The sequence below is a fragment of the Vanacampus margaritifer genome, chromosome 18 (genome assembly GCF_051991255.1).
Source record: "Vanacampus margaritifer isolate UIUO_Vmar chromosome 18, RoL_Vmar_1.0, whole genome shotgun sequence".
NCBI classification, from domain to species: domain Eukaryota; kingdom Metazoa; phylum Chordata; class Actinopteri; order Syngnathiformes; family Syngnathidae; genus Vanacampus; species Vanacampus margaritifer.
In genome coordinates this window covers 10,554,442-10,566,587 of record NC_135449.1, presented here as the reverse complement: position 1 = coordinate 10,566,587, position 12,146 = coordinate 10,554,442, and the positions used below count along the sequence as shown (strand labels likewise).

The 12,146-nt window shown below is 40.6% G+C and overlaps 1 protein-coding gene across 4 annotated transcripts in view; it reads left to right on the top strand.

Annotated features, from left to right (window-relative positions):
• shisa8b (shisa family member 8b) overlaps positions 1 to 12,146 on the top strand; it is a 39,249-nt gene that overhangs the window by 14,554 nt on the left and 12,549 nt on the right. For 2 of the 4 annotated variants that reach the window (XM_077551335.1, XM_077551336.1), the window contains 2 exons: positions 760 to 1,430; positions 11,358 to 11,482. In XM_077551335.1, coding sequence (XP_077407461.1) covers positions 793 to 1,430; positions 11,358 to 11,482 — 763 coding nt within the window. In that variant the 5' untranslated portion in view covers positions 760 to 792. Of the gene's footprint in view, positions 1 to 52; positions 460 to 759; positions 1,431 to 11,357; positions 11,483 to 12,146 lie in introns of those variants that run through there. The other 2 variants (XM_077551337.1, XM_077551334.1) reach the window with 2 other exon arrangements.

Here is a 12,146-nt window from a genome sequence, read left to right as displayed (position 1 = left end):
AGCGCTTAGTGTTGCAGACACCCCCCCCCCCCCCCCCTCATAAACACACACATTCACTCACTCACACACACTCATGCATTGCACTTGGCACCTCTTAACCGGGTAGGACAGTTGTGTACGTACTCACAGTTTACCAGAACTGACTGAGCGACAGGAGGAGCAGATTAGAAAAAAGAAGAAGAAGAAGAGGAGGAGTGTGCGGTTCTCCCGGATCCCGCAGTCAGTCAACGAATGAGAACACATGAAAAGAGGGAAAAGGAAAGTGCTCGGGGGAGGGGGGGAAAGATGCTGCTGAGTAAAGTTTGCACGTGTTTCTAGAGGGGATTTGGACTTGAGAGGGAGGATTTCAGAAGACACTGAGGGAAAAGGTGAGAGCAAAGATTCAGAGTTTCGGCTTTATGGTGACTCTTGAAGTTGTGACCAAATAAAAAGAGGGGACAGCAAACTCTTATTTGGAAGGTGAGTTTGTTCTCTAATTGGTTTGTTTTGATTGACCTTGATGAAAGATGACATATTGCTTTGATACATGAGATCATTTTGTATAAATACTAAAAGCCCCTTGAGTGTTGTGATGCTGTTGTTACTTGTTAAGAAGATTACACTTTCTTTTGAATTTTTTTGATGAGCTAAAATATAATTTGACACCCTTTGTCAACTCTAATGTGTTTGGATTTTCTTGAAGAAATCATTTTTTTATGTGTATACTTGGACTGAAATTGAACTCCTTGCCTCTTTTCCCTTTCTTGAACTCTCCTTCAGTTGAAAGCTGGACTTTGGGGCCCTGTCAGCAGGATGGCACCAATCCTTCCTCCCTCCTGCCATCTTCTCTTCTTTTTTTACCTCTCTTCCCTAATTACTCAGCCCACTGTCACTCAAGATCCGTCTGTCACCACGGTGACAGTCACCGAAGACAGCCCCGTCGTTGGCCCCTCCACGCTGGTCAACAAGACAACTCCCACCTATGCAGAGACCACCCAAAACCCCTTTCAAGACACTGGCCTGTCCACTCCCTCCAGTGGCGGAGATGCAGACGACGAGGACGGCCCCCCAGTCGGCGGGACGCGTTGCCAGGGTTACTACGACGTGATGGGCCAGTGGGACCCGCCCTTCAACTGCAACGCCGGTGTCTTTTTATACTGCTGCGGTACCTGCTTCTATCGCTTTTGCTGCCAGTTCCGCCAACAGCGGCTGGACCAGCACATCTGCTCCAACTACGACACGCCCATCTGGGCCAACACGGGCAAGCCCGTGGCCACCATCACCGAGGGCCAGGAGGACCAGGAGAGAGACCGCACGCACCTCATCGTCTACATCATCTGCGGCGTGGTGGCCATCATGGTGCTGGTGGGCATTTTCACCAAACTGGGCTTGGAGAAAAGTCGCGGAGGAGGTGGGGCAACCGCGGCCACACATGCCGACCTCAACTCCAGGTAAGAGGCATGACAAAATGCAGAGTTGGCAAATCCAGGTCCAGGAAGTAAAAATCCTGCTTGGCTTTAGCCATACTTTTGGCTAAAGCTCCCCAGGAGTTTATTTAGCTCCTGGTTGAGTAGAAGCACCGTCTAAGCCAAACAATGGCACGGTTTTTACTTTCTGGACCTGTATTTGACAAAATATTTGTGTGAGTGTGGGCAGCAGAGGTGTCAAATCCAGGACCAGAACTTTAGCCAGTGGCTAAAGCTAATCTATGACAGGATTTAGCCACTATCTTACTGTTTAGCCTAACTGTGGCAGGACTTTTTAACTTTCTGGACCAGGACTTGTAGCTTCTAGCAAGAATGGTAAATCCAAATCCAGAAAGTAAAAACCCTGCCACAGTTTAGCTTTAGCCACTCGTGTAAGTGTAGAGCTTTAGCCACAAATGTCGCTAAAGCTCCCTGGGAGCTTGCTTACCTCCTGGTTGAGTAGAAGCACCTGTGTCTAAAGCCAAACTATGGCACCGCTTTTACTTTCTGGACCTGTATTTGACAAAATGTTTGTGTGGGGGTGGGCAGCAGAGGTGTCAAATCCAGGACCAGAACTTAAGCCAGTGGCTAAAGCTAAACTCCGGCAGCGTTTAGCCCACTGGCTAAAGCATAACTGTGGCAAGATTTTTTAACTTTCTGGACCTGGACTTGCCCCCTCCAGCAGAAATGGTAAATCCAGGTCCAGAATGTAAAAACTTTGCCACAGTTTAGCTTTAGCCACACGTGTAAGTGTGGTAGCTCATTTACTGGCCGGTTGAGTAGAAACACCTGTGGCTAAAGCCAAACTGTGTCTTGACTTTCCGGACCTGGATTTCCCATCTCTGGAGTGTTTCTCGCCGTCAGCATGCAACGGCGAGTCTACTATATGTCCGTACACATGCATGCGTTTTTGGTTGGCAAGTTGGAAATGATTTTTTCTTCCTAAGAGAAATCGGAACACATCGCTGAGGTTCTTTAGTGTCCTAGTGGTGGACAATGACAGCAATTTACAACTTTACAACCAAATTGGAAGCATGCAAATGTGAAAGCCGACTGATGTGTGCATGTTTGTTGTCCCTGCACAAATGTGGAACTAACAGCAAATTCAGATCACAAGCTGGTCAACTGATCCTCTAGATATAGTTTGGGAATAGTTTGTGGACTTGACGGGCGAACAGTCCAGGATGTCCCGCCTCTCACCCAAAGTCAGCTGCGATAGGCTCCTGCTCACCCGTAACCCTAGTGAGGAATGTAAAAGATGGATGGTTGTGAACATAGGGACGCTCTAGTCAAATTAGGACGATCAGTACTCAAAATAGCCAACACAAATCCCAGCTGACTTTAGGTTGTTATGTTGTGCTTTATGAGTCATGTCATTTTTAATGAGTCACTGTTTTGGAGAGAGCAGCATACTGTAGCTACATTTTTTTTTTCTCCATTTGTAACCCTGTGTCTAATTTTGCAATTTTCTTTGTTTTTATTTCTCTGTGTGTCTTATTTCCCATCTTTTGCTTTTTTTTCTCCCCCACGTGTGTTTCTATTTCCCCGCTTGTGTAACATTTTCTTGTAAGCATGACTTATATATGAAATAAACCAAACATTTTGAAGAACACTAATTGAGCTAGCTATCTTTGCTGCGATCGATGCTTAAAAGCTCCCTGACTGACTTTGTGTGTGCAACATTTAGCTTTGGGGTGTAAGGAAGCCTTTTACAGCACCCCGTTTTCGCAGATAAAAGAAAAACAAGAACCCTCACCCACTGAGCTCCTGTAGGGGAAGCATAGTATGGGTTGAGGGGAGGGGAAAAAAACCTCAGCAAACAGGCATACATTTTTAGCGACACATGGACTAGTTAATAGAGGAAGATGTTGATAAATAGGGTTGTGTATATACTGTAGCTTTTTATATAACATTTGTAAATACTTTTAATGCCATTTTGTGCCCCCTGAAATGACAGTGCTGGTCCAAAAGAGACACAATGTGGTGGAATTAAGATTGTAGACGAGTAGCATCTTTATCAATGGAAGAGAATATGGAGTTTGCACCTTAAATTTTCTGCAAGATTTTATAGTCCTGAGGGACTTTTTTTTTTTGGTCCATTTAAGAACCACCAACACTACAAGCAGAATGTCCAAAAACATGTCTCAGTTAGACAAAGAATTAAGATTCAGAAGACAAACGGTTGATTTTTACACACGTGCGTTGAAATACATTCAAGTCAGAGCAGTCAGGGTAAATACACGATCCATGGGTCATGTGTTCCTCGGGAAAATGACGGGTACGACCCCTTTGCTTTCATCACACGGTAGCCAGCCTCCTCTGCCTCTCGTTCTTTTCAAACATTTACATAATGTGCCATCTTCACTCACATGGTCACAAATCATGCTGTTTGTATTCTTCCAAAGTCCTCTTGGCCTTTTTCCAAATCAAACCAACATCTCCTCCTCATGATCAGCTATTCTTTTTCTTCGGCTTGCTTCCCCGTCCGCATTTCTTCTCCGCAAAGTCCTCAAGGCAGCACAGAAGTGAACCGGGCACAACCTTCGTCATTTAATCTTCTTTCACCAAGTATCACCTTCTTCCATCTTCACATTCTTTATCAAGAGAGACTAAAGATGCTTCTCCGGAATATTTCAGTAAGAAATCAGTGGCCTCTTCTCATTTCGGAAGATTACCCCCTCTCGTTGAGATTAAACCAGTTTCTCCATGATTACGGCTTTACTGTCTCCGGACTGCTCTGTATGCACACTCGTTTCGTTATTAAGCATGCTGACAGAAATCCCCGCTTCATGCATCTCATATGTCATATACTGTAAGCACTTCAAGCTGTAAAAAGCATAAATACAGTCCGTACATATAGTCGCCACCCACTTTTTGCCAAGGAGCACAAAAGGCAACAGCTGCAATGGGATGTCAAACCGTCTTTACTTTTAAGACTACCGTCGTGTTCAAATGTTTTACGCCGAAGATGATTAGCGCTCTCAAATCCTGGCGGTTTTCCCTAATCAGCTTTGGAACCAAAAATCCAAAGTGATCCTCTGCTAAGATTAATCACGCGCATACATCTTCATACCTTCGAGTATGTTCCTTCCTAAACCTGGATTCACTGTATTCACTGTATTCTTATATATGATATATAAATACAGTATGACAATGTGATTTTGTTTTTATATATATATATATATATATATTAGTGATGGACAAATGAAGCTTCATGAAGTACTTGTGATATTTTTTGACTCCTCTAGGTGGCACTATTGGTTTAAAGATGCGGTGGAAATTTAATCAATTTCCATTGCACTAGCTATTATGTTACAAAAAAAAGCACCATCTAGAAGAGTAAAAAAAATATTGCAAGTGCTTCATGAAGCTTCATTTTCCCATCACTAATATATATATATATATATATATATATATATATATATATATATATATATATATATGTATGGATCTGTAATACTGTATATGGTTGACAGGCTTGGGAACGGGATGCATGTGTCCGTGTGTAGCAGGTTATGTAATGAAGGACAGAGTCACTTAAAGTATTTGACTGCTGACCCGATTTAAGTCGAATAAATAAACAATACTGCAGTACATACCGTATGCACGAGTGTGAGAAATGGGATCGCTTTAAGGCTCAAGGACAACAAAAATGTCCAAATCTGGCAATTTGGTCTACAAATAAAAACAAAGTGTGTTACCATGAATGATCACAATTAGCTTCATTATAGGAGAAGTTGTGACAGTATCATGTAACGTGAGCGTAAACAAATCCAAACCTGATTCGTGTGCGGTGCTATCGAGCGTTGCTGCCATTGAGTGCATTGACAGAGAGGAAGTGAGCGCATGTATTGGCAGAATCTGCTGTCTGGGTTCATCACACTTAGCGGCCACGTGGTCGCTCTCAATGTGGATGTTTGTCATTGGCTTGCAGTGGTTCAAAACCTGTTCAAATCTCATTGCATATATTAAGTGTAAAAGTGTTTATCTTGGTCTCATTTTGATATCACAACAAATCGAATAGGGGTGTGTAGACTTTTTTTTTTTTTATTCCAACACTGTCGTCTCCCTGATGAGCTTTGTCTCCGCTGCTGCTTCCATTTTTCCCTCGACGACTTCTTCTAGTTTGAGCACAGATGAAAGACACACTCCAGGCAAATCACGCTGAGCTCTAAATGGCTGACGTGTGAGGAAAACTAAAAAAACAAACAAAGATGAAATGACAAGTTTGGAGCAAGTTTCTGTCTGAATCCTTCCTACCTCCGGGTTGGGGCTGTCACTGTCTATCACCTCTCACCTGTCATCGCACAGCAAATGTGCAAAAGGGTGCGCAGAAAAGTCGCACGTGAGCACCTTCCCCACAAGCGTAAGACCGCGTAACTCTTTACAATCCGATCACATCTGCGCTGACAACTTCACATCAAATGTGTCCATTTCTCCATTCCTCCGTTTTAGTTCTGCTTCTGCCTCACTTGAGTCTCACCGGGCTCCCAAAACACTTCAATGTGGGTCAGCATTTTTTTTTTTTTTTGTGTTTAGCTCTCGACGCAAAGGAGGCTTTCACATCTAAATGATTTTCAGCTTTTTATATTTGAATCTTAAGGACTAGCATTTTATTTTGTAAGTTCATAAAAGGAAAAAAATGTTTTATTGTGAACACATTTGCTCCCCAAAAAACATATAAATACATTCTAAATGTTAAATGTTCTAAATTTTAAATGTTCTAAGTGTCCCAAAGACGTATTTATACGTTTTTGTCTTTTTATGCTTTAGAGCATACAGAAGGCTTTGATGTAGCCTTTCAACTGCAAAGAACGGTTGAAGAAATGGTAGTTATTACACAAACAGCCAGCAGGTGTCAGTAGAGCAAAATAGATCAACCAGGGCCACGTTGAAAAAAAAGCTAATTTACTCACAATTCTAAATAGATTTGTGAATAATGATGAAATGTAGCTATATTCTAATGCTAATTGCGTCAAAACTGAAACAGATAGAAATATATATATTTTTCCTGTTAAAAGAAGAGACTCTAATCTTTCGTTTGGTAGGTTCCATGTTTTTATATCAATAGAACACAATATTTTGTGGGCCTTGCAAAATCAGTCAAAATCTAGTAAAACAGCCGGGAGCAAAGGGGATTGCTTCAGTGAAAATGGCTGCGAGTGAATGAGTCAAGTTTGTATGAGTTACAAGCAGACACACTGCAAGTGCATCCATTTCATTGGTGCCCGTTACTTTCAATAGGTCAGTTGCGTGTAGATTAAATTATTTGTTTTTTAAATAAAAGAAAGAGAGAAGGCCTTCCTCTGCCATGATGTCAAATATTTAACCAAGCATGTAAAGTAAGTGATTACGGGAGAAAAGCGAATAAACAAATGGAAACAAACGTGAACTGGAAGAGGTTGCCGTTCCATTACTTTTGCTCCCTTGAAAAGCGGGTCGGTCTAAACAAAAGATCCCGAGTTGTTGAACACATCTAGATCACAAAATAAAAGCTGGAATTCTGAACTTTTGTCTCATATTCATCTTTTGATCTGAAACCCAAATGTCTTCAGTATACAACAAAAGCAAAAGAATTGACTTTGCCGTTCCAATACTTTTGGAGGGGACTGCATATTGTCAACTTCACAGTCAGTCAATGCAGCATCAACCGCTACACAGAAAAGATTACACCCTAATGGATGCATACAAAAAGCTAGCCTGTCTCTATTTTTGAAATATACTTGCCTCTTGCAAGAAAGAAGCATGTTAGCGTTCTCTTCATCTCATCACTAAACAAAAAGCCTGCTGGTCGTGTTCTACTTGGGAAGTGTAAAATCACCATATGTGTCACCATTAATCCTGTTTGCTACGCAGTACAGTTCCATGTTGCATCTACACGCTCAATAGTAGCGTGCGCATGTCACAATTTGGTAGCTCGATCGCTATAGGGACGGAAAAGCGTCAATAGTCTCAGTTCAAATGAGAATGGAAGTGAGGAAAGTACAGTATGTGAAAAATGTTAATCATGGGACTTTAGGATTGGATTAATCCACGATTCTTTAGATGTTGTGTGACAAATTTTACATAACGTGACGTGAGGCACTTGAAAAGGTGGCACTGACTGCTGACTAGCATTTATAATGAGTTTGAATGTCATTGACTCATTCTGTACAAATCCCGGTGATAAGGTGCATTATGAGGATATTGTCAGTTTAACAGTTGTATTTTACAGGAGAATTCTAGTCACGTATCAAAGAGCGCTTTGAGAACAGTCTTTAAATATACATTCTAGTTGACGATTTTACATTATTTCCAAGATTTTACTCAACTAAATATCTGTTACAAGCTTTGAAGAACAAAGTAGAAGCAGAAGTAGAAAAATGTGATTAATCTCAATTAATTATGGAAATTAGTGCGTTTGATTACGTTTTTTTTTATTTTTTAGTGAGTGCTGTTAAAGTTAAAGCGTTAACTAATTAATTAATCAGAAAAGATTAGTGCGAATAATCATGTATTAGCGCAGATTAACTCATTCACTGCCATTGACGGCTATTGACGTCAAAAATTCGTTTGAACTATTTCTATTCATTCGTACATTTTTTCCACTTTTTTCAACAAGAGTATGAAAACCTAGAAAAAAATATATTGTACATTTAGAACAGATATAAAATGTATGATTAATCGTGAGTTAATTATTGAAGTTATGCGATTAACTACAATTAAAAATTTTAATCGCCTGACGCGATAAAAAAAAACTTATTAGTGTCAGGCGATTTTTTAAATTTTAATTAATTGTATGACTTTACAAGTTAACTCGCGATTAATCACACATTTTATATCTGTTCTAAATGTACAATTAAAACAATTCTAGGTTTTCATACTCTTGTTAACAAAAGTGTAAAAAAATAAATAAACTAATAGAAATAGTTAATGAATATTTGATGTCTATAATAGCAGTTAATGAGTTAATTGCAATATCAATTTTGACCACAGATTATCTTTTATCTTGACAGCGGATGGTTACATTAAAGGTAGCACAGGTTGTGTTTGAGCAATAAACACAACTACATGCATTAAAGTAATGCATTTAATAAATGGTATGACATTCAGAATATTTGATCCTGTCAAACAATTGGGGTCATTTTTTTTTTCCATTTTAAGTATGCAAGTTATTAACTGATTAGGAAAAAGAGGAGTATGAGCGTGTGCAGTGGATAATTTTTTTTTTTAAGTCCTCATGACATTTAATGTCGAAAAAAAATAACACATAACAGGTGCTCTTTAAATTTGGCGGGCAAAAAATATTGATTAAAAAAATGCCTTTTTTAATTAAGCGATTAATCGCGATTAATCAAAATTCAAAGATGTGATTAATCTGATTAAAAAGTCAATCATATATATATATATATATGTATATATATATAGTAATGGTTTGTACAGGGATGTGTTTTATATCCAGAGTTTTGATGTACAACTTTAAGCTAAATAATTCATGGCTAAAATGATCCTTATTTTAGTCTTTATTTTATCAGTCAGTCAGATAAATCCCTTTAACCTTTGATGAAGAGACCGAATGACTACAGACGAGAACTAAAGTGACTGTGAAACGGAGATCCTTGCCAGGGTCACTTTGTGTTTTCACTGAAAGATGATCTCAAAGTGTGTTGTGTTTCCAGATAAACCGCACGCTGTCAAGTAAAATTTAGCCAAGATGTGCGTCTTAAATAGATTATCGAACTGACGGGGGCAAAAGAGGACCATCGCTGATCTGTCAGTGTGACTTTAAAGTCAGAGATAGAAATATAAAGACACATGCGTGATAGAAGATTAAAAGTATATTTTGTTTGAAAGTCCTCTTTCCTGTTCAAAAACCGATGAGAGCTCACACAAAAGGCCCGATGTCGAATGCTGGAAGTTTCTTAAGCACTGTATATGCACATCATAGCGATCAATAAAATCTCGCTGTATATTATTGGCTGTTACTCATCAGCATGTCTGTGTTCTGATCTGGCCGGCATTATTGTTATTGATCGTCGCAGGACATTAATGAAGTCTCACATCCCTGTGGCGGATCGTTGGGGTTGTGGAAGCGTTTGATCCCACACAGCTGTCAGACATGTTGTTACGTAACATTTGAAGGTTACGCATTGAACATCATATGTGAGCGCTTAATATTTGCAAAAGTTGGCTTTTCTGGCATGATTGCTGTAAAAAAAAAAAAAAAAGATAAAGTGATTAATATCCACTGATTTGGATTTAATTTGCAATACCGTAGGCTAGCTATTTGCAAGTCTTAATCTTCTAACCCGCCCATAGCGCTGCCATCTTTCCCTCTTTCAAAGGCATCCCCAGAAAGTACGCTGAGCCGATGCTCCATAAACACTGCATCGCTCGGGGACAGGTGCGCTTTTTGTTGAAGATTAAAAGTCCAAATCAGCAAGTTGTTTGAGCGGCGAGCCAATAGAGGTGCGCGTGGTGGCCCGAGGCTCCGCATGGCAATGAGTCAGACTATTGGGGAGGGGGGGGTTCGAAGACTAACGGTATTCTTTAAAGAGAAGAAGAAGGGAAAATAGACAGATTTGGGACCAATTCCAGTTTGGGCAGAAGAAGGGATTGTGCAGGATAAAGTGCTTTTGTCGCGCCAAGGCAGATATTTTAAAATGGGGCTACTTTGCGTCAAAATTCAATAAAGTCTTTCATTCACACAAAAGGATTCACAGTAAGATGATTAACATCGGAATTGATTTGAGAGCTGCTCAGAACCATTCAAGTGGGGCATCATATCCATGTGTGTGTGGATATATATATATATTTATTTATTTTTTGTGGGGGGGGGGGGGCTGCTCAAGCATCTTTATCATCTGACACAGAAACACCTCCACGTCATAAATAAAGTCCCCGCATTTTGGCATCTGGGACAGCATTTTTCAATGACATCATCCCTACCACAGATAATCTGTCGAAGATCACAGCCGTGGCCGACGTGGAACACTTTTCGACTTTAGTGTTAACAAGTTGCCGCTGGCAGTCACTGTCAGCTCGGGCGTACTCTAGGTGTGTGCGTGTGTGCGTGTGTGTGTGTGCTGCCACATGAGCTTCATTAGCACAACAGTGGCACTACTGTTTGAATTATTGATCAAGGGAGTGAATAGCATCGATAAAATTTGAAAACTGTGTGTGTGCGCGGGTTTATATCACATCATGGGGACCATTTTCTGGGTTTTTACTATCATTGTGGGGACCATGTGTCCTTGTGGGGACATTTTTGTGGTCACCATGAGTCCAAACCTCTTTTTGAGGGTCAAAACTTGGTTTTAGAGTTTAGGTTTGAATTGGGTTATGGTTGAGGTTAGGGTAAGGAATGGGGGTAGGCATTAATTTTTGATGGTTGGGGTTAGGGGAAGGGTCTAGGTAATGCATTATGTTAATGAGATGTCCCCACTAGACATGTAAACCCAATTTGTGTGTATGTGTGTGTGCGTGCGTGCAGAAAACTCCAGATCCAAAAGGAACATATTGCAGAAAACCTTGTCCATATGTTGTAGAGCAAAACAAGCCGGCAGTCAAGTACGACTGGATTTCGGCCTTGAGCAAGGCAAAACACGAACGTTGGAAATGTGCCTCTTGTGACTTTTTTTTCTCTCTGAGAAAAAAAAACTCAAGCATTGGAACGTAGCTCTGCAATATAACCACAGATTTAAGTAGCAAAATTTTTCTCCAGGTCTCTACTGTGCCCCCCTTTCAGAATCACAGATTGGGCCTTTTTATTTTAATTTTCCTTCCTTTTTCCTCAGGTGGGTTATGACTGTGAAGACAAATTATTTTGTGTGTTTCAACATACTTGCCCAATAAAACTGATTCTGATTATCATCCTGACTCAAGATTGAAGAATGAATCTAGACTCGATGTTCTTGCCCCCCTTCCTCGCAGGATGCTGACTGACCTGCTAAAGCAACAGGGAGCAGAGGTCAGCCCAGCGGAGAACGCCGTGAGCACTTCGCCCAGCAGAGGGAGAGCCAACGGCGTCTCGTCCAGGATGCTGCGCAGCAGGAGCGGTGAGCTAAAAGGCAGCGCGTGGACGCACACAGGTTGACTGACGCGAACAACAATTCACTTGGTAGCGATAACGATGTCCAAGATGGCTCCTGGTGTGCTAATGTCAATGCCAAAATATTCCTTGCTCCTTGTTAAGTATTCATGATGCTGATGCAAAGGTGTACCTATTAAAGTGACCGCATTTTATGTAACAACTAAATCCAAAGGCTAGAATAATAGCGCAGAAAGCATATATATTATTTCTCGAAAGTTGCCATTTTAGTGTCAGTGATCCTCAAAATCAACCCAGACAAGTTCGCTACCATTCCTTAGATGCGTACAGCACACATGATTTGTTGACATCATGGGATGTGTCAATCAATTTATTATTCAGTGCATGAAAGCCCCATGATATTTTTCTTCCTCTCAGCTATACAACACATGTGCTGCATATATTGACACACACACACACATTGGCCCACACTTTCACACGCAAGTAGTGAGGGAGTCAAAGTCTGTCACTCTTGTTAGGCCCAGAGGCTTTTTTTTTTTTTTTTACTCTTTTTACCTTCCACACATGTCATCAGTCTTCCGATTTGATATTTCAATCAAGGTCACAGGATTATGGAGCAATGGAAACTACAGATTCAGATTGGGAGATTATGTAAACGATGATGAATATAT